This window comes from Mastomys coucha, unplaced genomic scaffold, assembly GCF_008632895.1.
Source record: "Mastomys coucha isolate ucsf_1 unplaced genomic scaffold, UCSF_Mcou_1 pScaffold21, whole genome shotgun sequence".
Classification (NCBI taxonomy): Eukaryota; Metazoa; Chordata; class Mammalia; order Rodentia; family Muridae; genus Mastomys; species Mastomys coucha.
The window spans coordinates 37,071,972-37,092,908 of record NW_022196904.1 but is presented as its reverse complement, the minus strand read 5'-3'; the positions used below and the strand labels follow the sequence as shown (position 1 = coordinate 37,092,908).

At 48.4% G+C, this 20,937-nt stretch overlaps 1 protein-coding gene across 5 annotated transcripts in view; it reads right to left on the bottom strand.

The window, feature by feature from the left end:
• The window catches only part of Plekha4 (pleckstrin homology domain containing A4), a 21,740-nt gene extending 2,303 nt beyond the window's left edge, over positions 1-19,437 (bottom strand). For 3 of the 5 annotated variants that reach the window (XM_031386623.1, XM_031386627.1, XM_031386628.1), the window contains exons 1-17: positions 19,243-19,437; positions 18,695-18,787; positions 16,899-17,006; positions 15,055-15,127; positions 14,857-14,957; positions 14,611-14,720; positions 11,709-11,924; positions 11,101-11,380; positions 10,395-10,478; positions 8,702-8,749; positions 8,312-8,392; positions 8,020-8,169; positions 5,061-5,159; positions 3,730-3,870; positions 2,674-2,773; positions 2,527-2,603; positions 1,647-1,808 (exon numbers count right to left, since the gene is read on the bottom strand). In XM_031386623.1, coding sequence (XP_031242483.1) covers positions 1,647-1,808; positions 2,527-2,603; positions 2,674-2,773; positions 3,730-3,870; positions 5,061-5,159; positions 8,020-8,169; positions 8,312-8,392; positions 8,702-8,749; positions 10,395-10,478; positions 11,101-11,380; positions 11,709-11,924; positions 14,611-14,720; positions 14,857-14,957; positions 15,055-15,127; positions 16,899-17,006; positions 18,695-18,781 — 1,917 coding nt within the window. In that variant the 5' untranslated portion in view covers positions 18,782-18,787; positions 19,243-19,437. The remainder of the gene's footprint in view (positions 1-1,646; positions 1,809-2,526; positions 2,604-2,673; positions 2,774-3,729; positions 3,871-5,060; positions 5,160-8,019; positions 8,170-8,311; positions 8,393-8,701; positions 8,750-10,394; positions 10,479-11,100; positions 11,381-11,708; positions 11,925-14,610; positions 14,721-14,856; positions 14,958-15,054; positions 15,128-16,898; positions 17,007-18,694; positions 18,788-19,242) is intronic. The other 2 variants (XM_031386624.1, XM_031386626.1) reach the window with 2 other exon arrangements.
• Between the last annotated feature and the right edge of the window lie 1,500 nt (positions 19,438-20,937).

Sequence of the window (20,937 nt, the reverse complement as noted above, 5' to 3'; positions counted from 1 at the left end):
CCCTCTGAGGCACCACTGTGGTTAGGCCCACACTTGGTATTATTTGTCAATGCCTCCCTTTTCACCTCATGCCAGCCACTGCCTTGAGGCTCTTTCCTTATTGCTTTCATTGATGAAATCATTGATAAGACTTTTTCTCTCCCTCAATTATACAGATATAGACCAGATTAGACCAGATTAAAAGTAGGTAAAGGCAGGTTTATTAGGAGGCAGCTCTGGAATGGGGTCATCAATCTCACAGGTAAAGGTCAGTGACATCACACATCTAGGCTAAAGCAAGAGGGTTTTATAGAGCTTAGGCGATGACGTGCCAGCTAGGAGCTGGAATTGCGCCCACACATGGTCAGAAACTGAGCCCCTGGGCGTGCACTCGTGGGTGTGTTGCCGGAAACGTAGAGAGAAGTGAGGACGTGTTAGCCCTGAGTTTTCTCTGTGGGGGTGGGGTTGTGGGGGAAGGAGGGCATACGGGGTTTCCCAGCTTGCGCAGGGGAACAATTCTCTGTCCTAATAATTTATGTCAGCTTCCTTTAGGACCAGACAGCCCTCTCTCTGATATCATTACAACAAGAGTTTACAGCTAATTTTGCTATTAGGAAGCAGGGCCTAGCTGGAGAAGAGGGTGTGGTCAGGAAAGAAGGTATATACTTACTCAGTCTGTCTCTCTCCCATCCCCTCGCTCCCTCAGATCACGTGCTTTAATTTGCCATAGCATGTACAACAGAGCGTGGAAGAGAAAGCTGCAGGCAGGCATGGCTCTTTCAAGCCACCAGGCAACTAAGAGAGCCTGAGTTCCAACAGGAAACGGAGATGCCTGTTCCCTTCTGTTTCAGGGTGAGACTGAGGCAGAGCACAAACCTCACATCTGAAACCTGCTGAGTTACAGCTGGAAGAACTGACTGACCGGCCAAGCTACAGAGCTATCTCTTAGACAGGCTGAGCTGCAGACAGCGCCACCACGGAACCACGCCACCACTGCGGCAGCTTCCGTGAGCTGTCACTCACTTCGGGAAGGGCTTCTTGGTGATGCAGCTGCTTTTGGGTTACCCCTGGAAGTAACCCTTCACACAGAGCCCTGTTAATGACACTTCCCCCCACCCCACCCCCCAAAAAAACCTCATTGGTTCGCCAAGGTCGACTTGGGAGCAATCGTTGCTGTAGTCTGTAATGGCTTCTCTTTCTGGGGATAGGGAGCTGTATGCTGTATCTCCATAGGAAAAGTTCCTCATACAACACCTCCATGCCTAATTCTGTACCCTAACTGCAGGAGGAACAGGGTGGGATTACTTAGTTTGCGACAAGGAAGTGGGACACATTCCCATTTTAGAAAGACGGCAAGGACTGTGGCTGTGGCTGAAGAGAGCACTTGCCAGGCATGCGCAAAGCTCTAGGCCCCACCCGTAACACTGTTTAAACCAGACATGGTGGGTGACATGCTCGTAATCGTGGCACAATCCCTCAGGAGGATCCAGAGTCCCAGGCTAGCCTTGGCTAGGTAGCTAGTTCAAGGCTAGCCTGGATACATGAGACCCTGACTCAGAAAATTAAAAAAAAAAAAAAAAAAAGGTAAAAAGAAAGAAAGAACTTGAGATTCAATCTAGAAGCAGAGGATCTCCTCCCTCCGTGTCCCCAAGCCAAGACCTCCTCACCCTCTGCTCCATGTCAGGCTGGCGTGGAGCTGGGGACAGTGTCCTCCCCAGGGTCAGGAGCCTCGGGGAGGTAGAGCGAGAAAGAGGGAGCCCACATGCTTGGTTTCTACGCATGCGCTCCAGCTGCTCCTGGGCACTCATTCGAGGTCGCACCTGTGGGGCCTGGGGAGAGACAGACAAAAATCTAATCTTGGACTTCCTCAGGTTTTTTTCTACCCCAGGAACTTACCCTCAACAGCCTGGCACTTTACAGAGCCTTTGTCACAGAGGGGATTCACCCCACACACACACCAGAGGCTGTTGCATCTCCTCCCTGGGCCTGAACACTAAGCAACCCAGCAGCTAAGGACAAAGGCCAGATTCCTACCCCAATCTCTGGTCTCCTTCCATCACCTGTCCATCCTGCCTGATGGAGAAGGAAGGATCATAATTCCTGGGCATGCCAGCTTCTCCCAATAACTTGATATTGAGTGAAAACACTAGCTCTTTTATCTGGATAAGTGCTGCTGAATGAACCCAACAAGTCCTGTGCTGGGCAGAGACTTCTCTGCTGAGCCACACCCCAGCCCCTCACTGGGGAATTCTAAGCAGGACTCTACCACTAAGCCATGCCCCTAACTGTTGTATTTTAAATCTCATGCCACTGTGGTAAGCAAGCGTATTAGTGCCATTACACAGATGAGGAACACGGAGGCTCAGAGGAGTTTAGTAACTACATGAAATCACACAGCTTCTTCATATAACTGCTTCTAGTATTTGAGATAAAATCCTGTCTGCTCTGGCATGGCCTTTGAAATGGCCCCTCCTAGTGTAGGGAGGTCAGAGGTGATCAGAATACTGAGTTACAAGGCAGCAGTAAGGTGTCTCAGAGGTGGTCTACCTTAGTTCTCAGTGGCGGGGATGAGGGTTGACGACATTCAGGGCTGGATGCCCGGGAAACCTTTGGAGACCCAACACCTTGAAGGACAGATGGGGACTTTGTCAGAACAAGAACACAAAGAGAGTCCCACCCTACCAGGGTGCTCACCTGACTGAGGGCTGCTGAGGGCTCTGTCACCGCCTAGGGGTCGACCCCAGTCCACCTCAGGAGACTGAGGGGAGCTGAGCTCCAGTGACTCTGAAAGGCTCTGGAAGGGTGGAGTGGGGATCAAATTCTGTCATTAACTGAGGCACAGCTTGGAGAAGATTACAAACTCAGAGCCAGATAGGCTGGCTTCAAACCAGCCACTTAGTAGCTCTGTGACTTTGAACAAGTTGCTTAACATCTCTTAACCTCTCAACTTAAACACGTTGCTTAACTTCAGAAGTATTCAATCTTTGCTATGTAAGGTGGTTAAAGCAGTTTTTGAACACTGACACTCTGTGAGATTTTTCCCATGAGCACAGCGGGCACCATGCTTTGCTGTGGACCTGGCTGATACGGTGGCTTCCTACTGAGGCAGCTGCCTTAGGGTCATACAGGCATGTTCCTGTAATTAGCCCCCAGAAACTCAGCCTCTGCCAAAGCTGACTTGAGGTTGTCTTTGCTGTTGGTGCCCATTCTGCCTGAGGTGGATGGGAAAGTTAGGTGACAGGTGGAACAATAAAGAACAATACATTTACTAAATAAGGGGCTGGTGAGATATCTCTGCAGATAGGGGTGCTTGTCACCAAGTCTGACGACTTAAGTTCTATCCCAGGGTCTACACAGCTGAAGGAAAAACCTGATTCCCACAAATTATCCCTGAGACATTGTAACATCAGTACTCTCTCTCGAAAACACACACACACACACACACACACACACACACACACACACTGTGATGGTGGGGGACTGTGTAGATTACATTCTTTTTTGGGTTTTTTTGTTTGTTTGTTTGTTTGTTTGTTTGAGACAGGGTTTCTCTGTGTAGCCCTGGCTGTCCTGGAACTCACTCTGCAGACCAGGCTGGCCTCAAACTCAGAAATCCACCTGCCTCTGCCTCCCAAGTGCTGGGATTAAAGGCGTGGGCTAGATTTTATTCATTGTTATGGGAAAACCCAGCCTGGCACTGTTGCCTGGGAGCAATGTTAGGACAGGTGACAGAGGAGCTGGAAATCTCACCTCCCGCTCTGAGGACTCCTCTCCTTGGGGTGCAGGGGATGGAGACTTGGGCTCAGTATGTGGGGGCTGTTTCTGGGGGCCACCCAGACCTGCCAGTGTGTCCTCTACCATCCACAGCTGCTGCTGAGCAGAGGCACGGTCCTGGGCAAAGGAAAGGGATTTGTTCAAGGTTAGAAAGAAAATACAGGATGGAAACAGCAGATGGCCTCAAGCCAGAAAGCCATCAAATCCAACCAGCTTGAGGCTGTCTTGGCTGTCTCTGGCCTTAAATTCCTTGTAACGACCTAGCGCCCTAATGTCAATTTGCACAGAAAATACCTTCAAAGTGTTTAGGAGGTTACTGTTGAGTTTTGCTGTTGTTCTTTGAGACAGGATTTCTCTGTGTAGCCCAATCAGGTCTCAAATGATACCTCCCAAGTGTATGTGCCAAAACTGCCTGGCCACCTTCCAAGTTTTTAATTATGTGTGTGTGTGTGTGTGTGTGTGTGTTTATCTCTACTTGAGAATATGTGTGTGTGTGTCTGTGTGTCTGCGTGCATGAATGGAGGTCAGAATATTTTGGGGATTTCCATCATATGGGTCCCAAGGATTGAATTTAGGCCATCAGGTTTGGCAACAAGCGTCTTTACCTACTTTTTAAAGATGTATTTATTTCGAAAAACCAAAAAAAAAGATGTATTTATTTTTTATTTATGTGAGTACACTGCAGCTGTCTTCAGACACACACTAGAAGAGGGCATCGGATCCCACTACAGGTGGTTGTGAGCCACCATGTGGTTGCTGGGAATTGAACTCAGGACCTCTAGAAGAGCAGTCTGTGCTCTTAACCTCTGAGCCAGCCCGCCTTTACCTACTGAGACATCTCTCCAGTCCCAAATTTTAAAATGATTAATTATTATATTTTTTTATTCATGTGTATGTATGGCATATGCCATCATACCTGGCCTCACAAAAATTTTTAAGTTAAAAAAATATGAGCTGGGCAGTGGTGGCACACGCCTTTAATTCCAGCACTTGGGAGGCAGAGGCAGGTGGATTTCTGAGATTGAGGCCAGCCTGGTCTACAGAGTGAGTCCAGGACAGCCAGGACTACACAGAGAAACCGTCTCGAAAAACAAAAACAACAACAACAAACAAAAAAAAAAAAACAAAAAAAAAAACAAAAAGAAGAAGAAGAAGAAGAAAATCACTAATCCAGTAGGTGGGACTCTGGCTCCTGGGGCAGTGCTGGAGTGTCCACAGCTCCCAGGGGAATGTCTATAGCTCCCAGGTGAAGCTTAGAGTCTATGGTTCTAGTGCTGTGGGCAGGGATAACAAGGGTAAGCGTGTACCTGGGGAGACCCGAGGTGCAGCAGGTACTCAAGTGTCTCTCTTAAGGTGCTGAGGTCCTGCTCCAGGCCGCTGTACGTGTCCCAAACCCGCTCTCGCTCCTAAAGTCCCAGAGAAGATGGAGATACAAGATTAGTCTCTCGAACTCCCAGATCTTGTAGCAGCTGAGAGAAAGGGAGGGTTCCTCCAGATAGTCTCAGTCCAGACAGGCATCCACTCCTATGATCTTCTTTGTGCAAACTACTGAGAATCCCAGTCCGTATGCTACATGTGATCCTGTGGACATGGACTGAGAACCCCAGTCCGTATGCCACATGTGATCCTGTGGACATGGACTGGTCCTTAAAGCCATGGATTACTTTTTAAGTATCTATTTATTAATTTCTGTTTTAACATGATCCTCACAAGGATCATATGAAATAAGTATGATTTTTCTTTTTCCTTTTAAATGTCTTTGATTTGTTTTATATGTAAGTTTTGCCTGTATATATGCGTGTGTATCATTGTGCATGCCTGGTGTACATGGAGGCCAGTAGAGGGTATCAGGTCCCCTGGAACTGAAGTTATGGATGGCTATGAGCCAACATGTGGGTGCTGGAAATTGAACCTAAGTTCTTTGGAAGAGCAACAAGTACTGAGTTATCTCTTCGATACAAATTTTCTTTTTTCTTCTCTTTTTTTTTTTTCTTGTGTTATTTTGTTTTGTGAGATAGGGTCACAGTATGTAGGTCTAGCTGTCCTGGGACTCACTATGTAGACTAAGCAGGCTGAGGTCCAACTCATAGAGATCTGCCTCTGCCTCTGCCTCTGCCTCTTCCAATGTTATTTTTCTCATCTAGAGAACTTCTGTGAGGTCACAAAGTAACCTTGAGGGAAAGCATACTCAAAGCCAGTGGAAATTACCTAAGGAGAACTATGAAAAGGCTTAGCAGGAAAAGGTGCTTAGCAGCAAGCCTGAAGACCTGCACTCCATTCCCAGAGCCCACATGGAAGGAGGGCACCAATGCCTATAAGTGGTCCTCTGACCTCCACCAGCACTCTGGCACGTGCTAAAACACAATTTTTTTCTTTTTTTTTTTTTGTTGTTTTTTGTTTTTTGTTTTTTTGTTTTTTTGTTTTTTTGAGACAGGGTTTCTCTGTGTAGCCTTGGCTGTCCTGGAACTCATTCTGTAGAGCAGGCTGGCCTCGAACTCAGAAATCTGCCTGCCTCTGCCTCCCAAGTGCTGGGATTAAAGGCGTGCGCCGCTGCCACCACCACCCAGTGTTGTTTCTTTTTTTTAAAGATGTATTTATTTCTTATGTATATAGCAGTCTGCCTGTGTGTATGTCTACACACCAGAAAATGGCACCAGATATCATTATAGGTGGTCATGAGCCACCATGTGGTTGCTGGGAATTGAACTCATGACCTTCAGAAGAGCACTCAATGTTCTTAACCTCTGAACCATCTCTTCAGCTGTAGTTGTTTTTCTTTATCTACCATGTGGGTCTGAGAATCAGGTCCTAAGGCTTGGGGACAAATGCTCTGACCTGCTGAGATGTCATGAAGCCAATAGAATACGTGATCATGATGGCAATAAATGATCACCTGGGTTTCACTTGGCAGAGCATGATGGTCCACACCTCTAATCCCAGCACAAGGAAGACAGAAGCAGGTAGAATTTGAGTTCCAGGCCAGCTGGGAACATATAGTCAGACTACTAAAAATGTAAGGTAAAATCAAATCAGATCTGTCCTAAGATTTTCCTTGTCCAATTACATTAGTGAAGAAGAGACCTGTGATTGGACAGGGAAAAGGGAGGTGGAGCTAAGAGTTGCAGAGACAGCATCTCAAGGGAGAAGAGAGGGAGAATGGAGAATGAAAAAAATGAACCAGCATGGTTTGAACCAGCCACAAGTAGTTATGATATCATAAGGTTAGAATAATTAGGATAAAGCTTTTATCATTGTCAATTGGCTCTGAAATTATTGTATTGGCATCTTGTAAATTATGATTTTATTGATATAAAAATCTGATTGGTTAACTATAAGCTTTAAGAGTTTTGATTTTACTGAGTTACTGGGTATTGTGGTATCTAACTGCGAGTTTGGTGGTTCAATTTGATTACTGGAATGTGGGACAGAGCTGGCAGGACCCCACCCTGTAGGGGCATAGTGTTGTGGCCCACCAGTGCAAGCACTAGAGAGGGAATGTACCAGCTCATTTTTAATATATCCTGCAGCACAGATCACCTTGTGAGTCAAGGCCTGGATCTACATATATGTGTGTGTCCATGTATGTGCACATATACATCCACATGCATACACATGTACATATAACAGAAAACACATTTTAAAAATCATCCTCTAGGCCAGGTGTGGTAGCCCAAGCCTTTAATCCCAGCACTGGGGAAGCAGAGGCAGGTGGATCTCTATGAGTTTGAGACCAGTTTGATCCAAATGGTGAGCTCCAGGACAACTGAGGCTACACAGAGACACTGTCTCAAAAAAACAAAAATAACCCAAAAAAAACCCAAAAAACAAAAACAAAAACCGATGATGACGAGATGGTGATGATAGTCACCATCCCTAAGCTACTAAATTAAGTTTTGTTACAGCTGGGCTCTTAGCCCCTTAGCCTCTATAATAATCAAGATTATGATTTTAAGGAACCAGTAAAATAGCTCAATTGTTAAAGGGACTTGCTGCCAAGTCTGATGATCTAAGCTTGGTCCCTAGGACCAACAGAATAGAAGAGACTGACTCCTTCACGTTGTCCTCTGGCCCTCACATGGGTGCCATGGGATACATACATGTGCACACACATACACACATGTAATAAGAACACATTTTTAAAAGATCATAGATTTAGAGTTATGAGTGGGTTTTGTGAGTGCGCCGAGGTTTCGAGAATGACCTACAAGCCTGAAGAATCTCCACAGTGACCTGCACAAGCCTGAGAGTCTCTTCTCAGATGCTCACCTGAGCCAGGTGACACAGAGCAGCCCTCACATTCACCAGCCGGTCCTGCAGGAGGCGTTGTCGACCCCAAGCCTTCCCAGAAGCTGCAGCCTCCCTGGTAGCTTGGCCCAGCTGCTGCCGGGTCAGCTCCAAGGCTGCCTCTAGCTGCTCCTGCACAAACCACAGCGATTAGACTTCTGAAGCCAAGAGGGCAAATGTGCCCCCCAAACCCTCCACAGGGAAGCATCTTGACTCTGGTGCCTGGGGAGGGATGGATCAAGGGCGTGAACAGCTGAGTCACTCCCTTCTGCACCTTTTCCTCCTGCCTCTTGTCCAGATCCTCTTGTAGCTGCCTCAGGAGCCGGTCCTGCCCACACAGCTTAGTCAACAAAGTCTGAGGGGGAAGTAGAGAAGTGTTTCTCGGTCTCACCCGGCTTTCCTGCCTCAGTTCCATCAAGACCAGTGGTTCTCAACCTTCCTAATGCTGGGACCCTTTAACACAGTTCCTCATGTTGTGGTGTCTCTCAACTATAAAGTTATTTTGTTGCTATGTCATAACTGTAATTTTGCTACTGTTACGAGTCATAATGTAAATATCTGATATGCCACCTCAAAGGGCTCGAGACCAGTAGGTTGAGAACTGCTGATCTAGAACCCTTTCAACTCTGAGAATTCAACAGGGTTTGGATCTGGGAGAACTTACATCTGTCTCCAAGCTCTGATGCAAAGTCGAGTCCACAGGGGGTCCTGGCTAAAGAGGAGAAAATTCCAGGGTCAAAGGTGACTGGCAGGTTCACACTGTCATTGCTGAGCCAAACCCTCTGTCCATGGATAGACACAGTAACAGATAACCATCTCCTGATTGTCATCCTTCCAAGTCTTAGAAGCCTCTGGACTGGACAACAGGAATCTTAGCTTCAGATAGATTCCAGTAGGCTCACTACTCAAATAGCCATAGAAAGTACAGTTGAGGGGACCAACGGTGTCTGAACAGCCTGCATATTTAACACATTGAAAACTGGCAAGCTGGGCACAGAGGCACACACTTTCTATTCTAGCACTTGGAAGATCAACATAGGGGGATCAGAACTTCAGGTCTGGGCTGGAGAGATGGCTGAGCCATTAAAAGCACCGACTGACAGGACAGTGGTGACGCGCTCCTTTAATCCCAGCACTTGGGGGGCAGAGGCAGGCAAATTTCTGAGTTTGAGGCCAGCCTGGTCTACAGAGTGAGTTCCAGGACAGCCAGGGTTATACAGAGAAACCCTGTCTGGAAAAACCAAAAAAATAAAAAAAATTAAAAATGAAAGCACTGGCTGTTCTTTCAGAGGACCTGGACTCAATTCCCAGCACCCATGTGGTGGATCATAGTTATCTGTAATACCAGTTCTAGGGGACCCAATGCCCTCACACAGACATACACAAAGGCAAAACACTAGTGTACATAAAATAAATTTTGGGGGAAAAAGCACCTATTGCTCTTTCTGAGGATACTGTGTATCCTACACAGTAGCATACAATCACCTGTAACTCCAGATCCAGGGGATCAATGCCTCTTCGGATTTCCTTGAACACTAGGCATGCAGAAGTTATACTAATATACATGCAATAAAATATTTATTTATTTATTTATTTTGGTTTTTCCAGACAGGGTTTCTCTGTGTAGCCCTGGCTGTCCTGGAACTCACTCTGTAGACCAGGCTGGCCTTGAACTCAGAAATCCGCCTGTCTCTGCCTCCCAAGTGCTAGAATTAAAGGCATGCACCACTACTGCCCGCCATAATAAAATATTTAAATATGTCTATTTAACATAGCAAAGTGGGCAACAGCTGCCAGACTCAGCAGTTTTCTCACCCAGTTCCCTAACCTGAACCCATCCAGCCCCCAAGCTTCACTTTCCTTCCCCCAGCTTCTCTGATTTCTATATAACCTCAGCTATTTTGGCTACAAGATCTCTTGGTCTCTCAGTCCTCAGCCCCTCTCTTTGTTCCCTCTCTTTTTTTCCTCTCCTCTCCTCACATCTCCTTACCTCTCCTCTCTCCTTCTCTCCCTTAATCCCTCCCTCCCCACCCACCCCTTTCCCTCCCCCATGGCCTCCATTCAGTCTGCTGGCCTGGTTCATTCTGGACTCTTCCAGATGCCTCTGGCTGTGCTCTCCCTTGTGTCTACAGTAATAAACCTTCTCTGCTATACCTAGGAGTGGTCATGTCCTCATTTTTTTACTCAATATCTTGTTCCATCAGCCATGGGAAAATAATAAGAACACCTACCCAGGGATCCTAAGTGGTCATATCAATGCTCTTTGACCAGGAAACAACTATCCTGGGGGAGGCAGGGGTGAGGAGATCAAGCAAGAGATGGATTCTAGTGGATTCCTGGTTCTGCAGGAGCCCTACCAGCAAAATCATAGAGGCCTGGGTCCCAGGGGGTCTTGGGGGCAGCTGGAGATAGGTGGACGAAGCAGAGGAGGCCTGGGTAGACTGAAATAGAAATGTGTAGAAACATCTGGTTAAGCCTACTGGCCCTGGCCATCATCTGAGCTACTGTGGAGGCCTGGGTTATAGAGTGAGTTTAAGGCCTACCTGGACAACTTAGAGAGACTCTATCTCAAAATAAGAAGCTAAAAAGAGGACTGTGGAGTAGGTCGTTGGTACTTGCCTAGAACAGCCAGTCTGGAGCACATACACACATAGACTATTAATAAATGGACTAGCATGGCAAAACCACTAGGGGCTGTTGGAAGTTAGCTACTGATATTCTGGGCTATGAACCCGTGATTCTTAGAGAGATTATCAGGAGCTGGCTATCTTGAAACAATAACTGGAAACCAAACTATGCTTTGGCCTCACAGTTTGAAGGAGATTATTCTGAACTACAATACTCACAATACACAGGAGCAATGGCACCAAAAACAATCCTGAGACCTGATGGGACATGGACTCACTAGCCTTTGATATTGGAGGGGGGATGGGGAAGGAGGAGGCAGAGACGACCAGTTGCATTGTGAACTATAATCCCCATAATTCCTGGGAAGCATGACTCAACCACTGGCCTGGTAAGGTTGAAGCCTAATGGGAAATGTAGTATGTTCCCTCTGCCCACCTGTGTTCTATGCTCTGGTGTCCTGGGCCGGGGACTCCTGGGTGGCCGTTCTCCGCCAGCTTCAGAGGAAGGTCCTCGGCGTGGAATAGAAAGTCGGGAGAGGGTCTGTTTTTGGGGTCCCCAATCCAGAGGAGGTCGGACATCGATGCGACTCAAGGGAGTATGTGGTCGGGCAGGAAATGTAATGTCTCCTGCTGAGACAGGGGGTCGCCGGGCTGGGGCAGATCGAGGACGGGGAAGGCTCAGAGGAGAAGGAGGCCTGGAGAGGGGTGAGAACAGCCTGTGGAAAGGAGAGAATCAGGGAACTGAGTTAGTCTAAGTCCCTGCTCCCAGTTCACCTCACTACCCAACAAGGATGTGTGGCTTCTCTGAGTCTCGCTGCCCATCTCTGCTAGGCAGAGTGGATGAGTTCCTTTTGGGCATATATGCATCCATTTACCAGCAAAGGACCAAGCCTCTACCCAGGCTTCTTGGGGCCCCATCCTTCCCTTAAGCCACACCTCCAGCTAGCTCCCTCTCTCCTGAGACCTCCAACTGACCCTCACTGGTCCAACCAGTCCTTCCTCTGCCCTACCATTAGACAATGTTCCCAAAGGGTTCCTCCTTACTCTGGGCTCCTGGTTCTCCGACTCCAGGTGTCAGGCTGCAGGTCAGCTGTGGAGTTGGGAGTGTGCACTTCATGTCTGCCAAGACCTCTGGAGAGCCAATCTACCTCTGGTGATTCTGAGATGCGCCCCTCTTCCTTTCTGCTCACCTCTGGGGGTCCTCCGGGACCCCCAGGACCTTCCCCAGGCCTCGGACGTGCAGGTGACTTTGGGAGTCCGCTAGCAAATGGACACGAAGAGGGATATGTTCCTCATTCTTGCTCCTAACAGGACACTGGGTCTACTGGCACAGGACCCAGTGCCTTGAGGTCTAGGAACTGGGACAGGATGGGAAAGTGCCTGAGACAGTCTGACATTTGGGGGAAAACTGGAGAGGTGATGTTGATGTTGAGTTGTTTGTTTGATTGGTTTTGGGTTTTGTTGTTGTTTTGGGGTTGGTTGGTTTGATTGTTGAGACAGCATTTCTGTAGCCCAGGCTGTCCTTGAGTTCTTAGTGATTACCCAGCATTAGTCTCCCAAGATCTGATGTGAACACATTTTTAAAAATAATTTTGCTCACAGGAGCTGGAGAAGATGGCTCAGAGGTTAAGAGCACTGGCTGGCTGCTCTTCCAGAGGTCCTGAGTTCAATTCCCAGCAACTACATGGGAAAGGGATCTGATGCCCTCTTCTGGCATGCAGGTGTACATGGAGATAGAGCACTTGATATGCATTAAATAAATAAATCTTTAAAAAAAGTTGGCCCACAACAGGAAGGGCCTAAACTCAAGGCCATCGTGGATGAGTACAAGTGGAAACCTTGTCCCCCAAACAGCAATCAATCAGGGCAAGGTGGCACACACTTTAAATCCCAGCCCTAGGGAGGCAGAAACAGGTGGACCTGAGTTCCAGGCCAATCTGGTTATATAGTGAAAACCTGTTTCAAAAAACAGAAATTCACCAACCAAACAACTAAGCATGTGGGCCTATACCATAGAAAACTGGGGATCTGAGACTTCTACAGCAAGCTTCCAGCTCAAGGAGAGATCTCATCTCGTGGTAATAGGATGGACAGCAGTAGAGAAATTTGCCTGACGCCCAGCTCTGGGTTTTACCAGGCATATGCACTTGCACACTCACATGCATTCGCACACCGCCCCTCCCCACCCCGTGCGCGCGAGCACTCCCCCATTCTCTCTCATTTTAAAAGTAGGGCTGGGGAGGTAGCTTATTGCTAAACAGCTGGCTTAAATAAAACCCTGCCTTCAACCCCCAGTAAATAAACAAGCACTGGAGAGACAGCTCAGCAGTTAAGAGTGCTTGCTGCTGGGCTGTGGTTAAGAGCACTGTGCTCTTCCAGAGGTCCTGGGTTCAATTCCCAGCAACCACATGGTGGCTCACAACCATCTGTAATGGGATCTGACGCCTTCTTCTGGTGTGTCCGAAGACAGCTACAGTGTACTCATATACATTAAATAAATAATAAATAAATAAATAAATCTTTAAAAAAAAAAGTGTGCTGCTGCTCTTTAGAGGACCCAGGTTCTCCTCTTCGCACCTACGCCGGGCAGCTCACAATCACCTGTAACTTCGTTAGTTCTAGCGAGATCCAATATCTCCTGCATCCACCAGCACCCAAACTCGTGTACATACACACACATGGGCATATGACCAAACACAAACTCACAGAATGCCTGCCTAGAGGTATAGAAGTCCTGTGGGCAAGTCCACACACCACTGGGTGTGGTGCCCACACCTGGAATCGCTACACTTGGAAAGTTCAAGGTTGGCGGTGGCTCAGTGGGTAAGAGCACTGACTGCTCTTCTGAAGGTCGTGAGTTCAAATCATTACAGATGGTGGCTCACAACCACCTGTGATGAGATCTGACACCCTCTTCTGGTGCTGTCTGAAGACAGCTACAGTGTGCTTATGTATAATAATAAATAAACCTTTGGGCCTGAGCAAGCGGGCCAACTGGGGTTCCTATCTGTACAGCTACAGTGTGTACTCATATACATAAGATAAATAAATAAATCTTAAAAAAAAAAGTTCAAGGTCATCAACTACACAGCCAGTTCTAGGCTGGTCTGAGTGATGTGAGACTTTAAGGGGAAAAAAAAAGCAACCTAAAACAAACAAAACACAGTGTAGTTGTACATGCCCACCTTTAATTCAGAGGCAGGCAGATCTCTGGAACTTTGAGGCCAACCTGGTCTATATCGCAAGTTCCAGAACAGCCAGGGCTACATAGATTCCCTTCTCAAAAAAACAAAAGGTAAAAATAAATAAATAAAAAATTTGCCAGCAGTTTTTTGTTTTTTGGGGTTTTTTTTGTTTTTTGTTTTTTGTTTTGTTTTGTTTTGTTTTTGAGACAGGGTTTCTCTGTGTAGCCCTGGCTGTCCTGGAACTCACTCTGTAGACCAGGCTGGCCTCGAACTCAGAAATCCGCCTGCCTCTGCCTCCCAAGTGCTGGGATTAAAGGGGGGCCACCACCGCCCATCCAGCAGTTTTAAATGTGGTCTGACCCTTGTAGCTGGAGAGAGGGCTCAGATTAAGAGCACTTACTGCTCTTCCAGAAGATCTGCCTTAATCCCTAGTACTCTCAAGACAACAACTGTAGTTACAATCCGAGGGGACCTGGCCCCCTCTTTTGGCCTCTGAGAGCACCAGGCACATATGAGCATGTCTGTGGGATACTGAAAGATCCCTTGGGAGTCTGCACTGGACAAGAAGATAGGCAGATCTTAAAAGAGAACTCCTTTTGGGGCTGGAGAGATGGCTCAGTGGTTAAGAGAACCCCTTTTTGCTATTGGAGGAAGTTCCTTGGGGGACGGGCCTTTGAGGGTAGGATCTACCTTAGGAGCTAGAGAGTAATGACCATCCTACAAAGGGAGGAGCTTATGGCGCATACCCAGCTTGCACTCACCATTCTTCCCCCTCTGCACGAGAGGCCCTTCCCAGTGCTCGAAGCCAACCTCTCAGGTCCTCCAATGTATCAGCTGCAAGGACATAGGTCCTCATGCCTGGATGCTCCGCCTGCAAGGGACAGAGGTTGGGACCAGAACTCAAAGGAAGCATGGTCAAACTTCTTATTTCCAAATGTGGAAGCCCCAATGAGTGGTCACATCAAGTTCCCACCTACTACCTAACTAGAATCCACAAACATACTCACTGTGAAGGTGAATCGCCGGCCACGTGGAGCTCCTGGCCCATCTGGCCTGACACTGTAGCTGGGTAACAATACACTGCCCAGGACACTCTCTTCTCTGCTGTCTGCAGATAGGAGTTAGGTCAAAGGTCAGGAAGGGGTCATGGTACCCAGACGCCCCAGGGAGGAAACTGGTGGAGAAGTACCAGCCAGGATACTGACCCTTGTAGTAGAAAAGGCAATGGCCTGAAAGGACGAACCAACGGCGCTTCCACAGCCGGAGGCCTGAGCTATCCTAGGGAGAGAGATAAGAACGAGGCTGAATAGAGGGTACAGAAGAAACCAGATGGAGCAAATGAACCAGGGGTACAGAGGGATAGAGACTGGAAGGTGGAGGGGGAGAAAAAGAGAAAGAAACAGAAGGATAAAGGCCCTGAGAAACCTGAGGAAAGAGAGGTGGGGGCAGAGATCCAGAGAGAGGCAAGCACTGAAAGGGGAGGCAGAAGAAAGAGATGGAGGCAGAGACCCAAGGGTGCTGTGACTGGGGTGGCCAATAATCTGTGTTGATGTGGTGGACTCCTATGGGTAGCTGAAAGCTCTGCGCTGTTCTGGGAGTCAGATTATCTGGCTACTTGCCCCCGCCCCGCCCCACCCTGGAGTCAGGGTTTCTCTGTGTAGTCCTACCTGGCCTGGAACTCACTCTATAGACCAGGCTGGCCTCAAAGCAGAGATCCACTTGCCTCTGTTTCCTTAGTGCTGGACCACTATCCGCCACTTTTGGCCACTTTTAAACGATGCCTTAGAAAACTTCATGCCTTCTTTAGCCTCAAGACCTGCCATCTCTGCCCATTGGAGTATGAGGAGTTTCTGGAAGGCCTGGTTGCAAGGATGCACCGCAGAGGTTTCATAAACAGGGACTTGGCACAAATGTTCAAAGCCTGAGGTGTAGGAGGTTCCTCTCATGTGTTTCTTCTCCACAGACTTCCAACAGCCTATTCAAAGTGGTGTGGGTTTTGCTTGTTTTGCTACAAGGTCTTAAGTAGCCCAGGCTGGCTTTGAATTTCCTCTGTAGCTGAGGCTGGCCTGGAAGAGCCTCATGCCTCTACCTCCTTAGCACTGAGATTGGAGGCCCACCTATTTGTTTATTTACCCATCTATCACACAATTCCAGCCCCATCCTGATCATCATCTAATTTTCTTTTGATTTGGTTTATTATTTTGAAACAGGGTCTCTCTGTGTTGCCCTGGTGTCCTAGAACTTACTATTGTAGATCATGCTTACCTCACAGAGATCTGCCTGCCTCTGCCTCAGAAGTGGTGGGATTAAAGGCATGTGCCACCATGATCTGCATTTAACTTTAATGATCTTAAATATGGCTTAGGTACTTGTTTATGTTGTATAACTTGTGTAGTGGCTATTCCTGGTTGTCAGGTTGACTATATCTGGAACAAACTACAATCCAGAATAAGGCTCACCTGCGATCCTGATCTTGAGGCTGGGAGATACAAGATTTTTTTTTTTTTTTTCCGAGACAGGGTTTCTCTGTGTAGCCCTGGCTGTCCTGGAACTCACTCTTTAGACCAGGCTGGCCTCGAACTCAAAAATCTGGCTGCCTCTGCCTCCCAAATGCTGGGATTAAAGGCATGTGCCACATCTTTAATCTGGGCCATACCTTCTGCTGGAGACCTAGATAAGGACATTGGAAGAAGGTCGACCTGCTCTTCTTCGCCTGCTTGCCTCCTGGGACTGAGTAACTGCTAGATCCCTGGACTTCCATTCACAGCTGCTGCTGACCATTGTTGGGGAGTTGGACTACAGACTGTAAGTTATCAACAAGTTCCCTTACTATGTAGAGACTATCCATAAATTCTGTGACTAGAGAACCCTCACTAATATAATACAACCTGTGTCCTGACGCCAGGACTATGAAACCTTCAAAACACAGGGAATGAACTGTTCATAAATGGAGGAAAGAGAAACAGGTGGGGAGTAGGGCTGAATATATCCATCAGGGATGTGAAAGGAAACTCAGTAGCAGGGACCACAGGCCTCCCTCCAACCTTACCTGCTTATTCAGCCAGCCACGGATGTGCACGGGCAGGTTGGGGTCTCGCCGAAGCGCATTGTTCCTTTTCCCAAAGGCATGGACCTTGTGTACAGCACGTGTAGGCTTCTGAGGTGCAGAAGGAACAGAAATGAGTGAGGGCTTCTCCTGGGACTGGCTCCCAAGGGGATTTCTCTCAGAAGGCAGGCAAGGAGGCTGAGGAGAGTGGTACATGCGTGTAAAACCAGCACTTGGGAGATACAGGAGGATCAGGGTCTCAAGGTCATCCTAGGACACAGTGAGTGCCAGGACCGTCAGTGCTATTGGAGACTGTGTTGTGTCTCAAACCAAGCAAACAAACCAGAAAGTAACAAGGGATTGCTTCCGCAACACAGGAAGCATGCGTTCAAATCCTAGCACTGCAGAAACCAAGGGTTGACACTATTCCTGTAATCCCATCATTTTGGAGGTAGAGGCAGAATTAGAAAGAAGTTCAAAGCTGTTGTGAGTGGTGGCATACACCTTTAAACCCAGCACCTGGGTGGCAGAGGCAGGCCTCTGAGTTCTATGCTGGGCGACAGAGAGAGTTCCCAGACAGTCTGGGATACAGTGAGACCCTGTCTCAAAACACAGCACCAAGGTTTTAGGTCATTTTGGGCTACATAGTTCAAGTACAGCATGGGCTTCTTGAGACCCTGGAGCAGTGTCCCTGGCAAGAACAGGCTCTTTGCTCCTATAGTCAGACCTGCCAGAGACCCTCTGCAGTCCACACCAGGAGGTGCCCCACAGAAGATGTCTCCAGACGGAAGCCAAGGTAGAAGGATGCCTTTGATGCCTGGGATAGGGAGAGGGGGCTTCCTCACCCTTCCCTCAGAGGGGTCACCTTTGGGGACACTGCACGAACCCCATGTACAAGATGCCTTGGATCACCCCTCCTTGGGAGTAGGCTGACCCAAGGCTGGAAACAAATCTGTCTGGTCTCTGGACTTAAGGGAATAAGGCAAATTTTGTGCTAGGTGATATGTATATAGCCCAGGCTATCCTCAAATCACTATGTAGCCAAGGTTGACCTTGAATTTCTGATCCTCCCCCTCCTCCACTTGAATGTTGGAATGTGAGGTATGCACGGCTATATGCAACCTAGTTTGCTTGCTTTTGTTTTTCAAGAGGGTCTATGTAGCTCTAGCTGTCCTAGAACTCCTAAGTATACAAGGCTGGCCTCAAATCTTCCAAGGTCGGCCTGCCTCTGCTCTGAGATTAAAGGTGTGTGTCCCCACAGCTAGATCTAGCCTGGGTTCTTATCTTGCATGAGATAGGTTCTCACCTAGTCTCTAACTTGATATGTAGCCAAAGATAACCTTCTGCCTCCGCCTTCCCCATACTGGATTACAGTTGTGAATCACCACGTCTGGTTATAAATGGGTGGGTTCCATGGTTATAGACTGGAAAGAAAATCCCCTAGTCCAGTCAAGAATAGTCATCTCCTCTCAGTCTGGGTTTATTTGTTCTTTTGGGTTAGAATTAGGAAGACCGAGAGGGGTGGGGACAGAGCTGGGAATCTCTCCAAATTCCTGGCTTCAGCTGATGCTCAACTTGGGACCAGTCTGGCAAACCCAATCACTAAGGATCCTGCAGTCCCAGTGATGGCACAGAACCCACAGCTAGGAAATGGGACAGGACAGCCCGGAGAGCGCCCCCTCTCCCATCCCATCCAGAAGCATGGAAGGACCTTGGTGCTGCACAGAACCCATAGCTAGGAAATGGGACAGGACAGCCCGGAAAGCCCGCCCCCATCCCATCCAGAAGCATGGAAGGACCTTGGTGGTGCTCAGGCTACTCAGAGAGGATACGGTGGAAGCACTGCTGGCCAGGCTGAGGCTGCTCCGGGGTCGGCCCTGCTCCATCGAGAGCTTGGGGAAAAAAGAAAAGAAGGCTGTGTCTCTCCACTCGTGGGGGCTGAGGACAGAGTTGGGTCAGGGCTCGAAGGTCAGGGGAGGCTGAGGAGAAAGAAACTGTTGTTTGGGGACTTGAGGGGCTGGGAGAGGCCATGGCCAGGGATCACATACCAAGAGCAGTGCCATGAGAGGTGGGCGGCTCTGGCAGCTGTGGGGAGGGGGCAGCTGTCTGCAGCTAGGCCATAGAATAGGGGCTCCTTTATTCTTGCCCACTGAATACTGGGCAGGAATGTGACCCCCCTCTATGCATAGGAATTCCAATTCCTGTCTCCTTCAGGGTGCCTGGACTACCTAATCCTGTCTTCCCTCATGAACCCCCAAACCATCGTTGCCCAACTCTCCAGGACAAGTCCTAAGACACCAGGAATGGGCATCCAGGCAAGTCCCTCCCAGCCCAGCCAGGGACTTACCCAGCTTTGGTGTCCTGGTGACAGGGTCTGTCACCACCTCTTTTTTTATGTCTCAGACACTGCCTCTCAGAGTTGGTCGCTCTCCTCACCTGATATTTGCTTTCTTCTCTGTCTCACTTGTGAGTTCTCTCTCCTCGCTCTGTCTGTTTCTCTGTCTCCCTGCTGTATCTTTCTATCTCTGTCTCTGTCTGTCTCTCTCTTGCCCCCTCTCTACCTCCCCCTACCCCAGTCTCTGTCTCTCTCCCTCTCTGCCCCTCTCCTCCCACCCCTGCCTGTCACCTCTCAGTCCCTCTCTCTACCTTGCTGCTGCTGTCTAATCACTTCCCTTGCCCCCTCCCCCACTTCATTCCACTCTTCTACTTCCGCTCTCCATACTCAGTCTCTTCCTCTATGTCCCCGACCAGACACATCTGTTTCCTTTCCTTTTCAAGTTCTCTTCCTCACTTTCTCTCTTCCTACCTCTCCCAGTTTCTCTTTCCTCTCTGCAGGGCTCTCCCTCTCTGTCTGGTAGCCGCCCACGCTGCTGTCTCCCCTCCCAGTCCTGGCTATCCCCGCCTCTTCTGGCCTCTCCACTACAACTTGACCCCTGGCTCAGCTGCCCCCACAGCCAAGGGAAGGGATTGGGCTCCCCCAACTCCTGGCTCCCCTGAGCTGTGGCTGGGACTCCTCTATGTTTGGAGAGGGGCTGCAACCCCAGGGCTAAATGGGTTTGTTGTTACTGGGGTCTGAGCTCCTGGCACCTTCAAGAGAGGTGTTCTAGGTCTTTCAAAGAATGGCATCTCCAACTCCCAAAACCTTGGAAAGCTGGGATAGAGCCTGGCTGGTGGGTGCCAGGGAAGATGCTAGAAGGACTAGGGACTGTTCACCCACAAGTCCGCAAGTGTGGCCTTGACCAAATGGGGCAGGGATGGGCAGCACCGGTCCTGGCAGGGGAGGCAGCCTTAGAAGTGTTGGGTTCTGGCAAGGGCAGTTTAAGTGGCCAGTTTGAAATTTCTCCCTCAGATCAGACTGATAAGCCATTATAAGGGAGGTATGGAACCTCAGTACAGTTTGAGGAAGTAGGCTATAAACCTGAGCTCAGAGAGTAACTCCAGGAACACATTACCCAGTTTGTGTGAGGTGTGAGGCCCTGAGATTCATACCCAGAAATACCCCAGGCTATGCACACTCTCCTCTTTCCTCCTTCTCTTCCTCTTCTTCTTCCTCCTCCTCTTCCTTCTCTTCCTCCTCTTCTTCTTCTTTCTCTCTCTCTCTCTCTCTCTCTCTCTCTCTCTCTCTCTCTCTTTCTCTCTCTGTCTTTCTCTCTCCACAAACACACACACCAGGAGGAAAAGGCTGGAATTGGATCTCTGAATCTATATCTGGGATTTGAACAGAGCCCCACCCCCATGAGAATGCAGGCCAATCAGAAATTCAAATTATATAAGCTGAACCTTTGTATAAATTCAAAAAATGCAGATGCCTGCCTGTGAAGACAGAGAGTCTGTTTAACAGTATTCTCCACGCTCGATGTTGGGGTCACACTTGTAACTCCATACTGTGTAGACTGCTGAGAGTTCCAGGGAAACTGGCCCTACACAGGTCAAATTCAGCCCAGGTTGCATAGTAAGTTCCGGGCACTCCTGGAATACAATATAGGTCTCTGTCCAAAGACAAAAACAAAACAAAGAAAAGAAACGTGCATTTAAAAAAAGA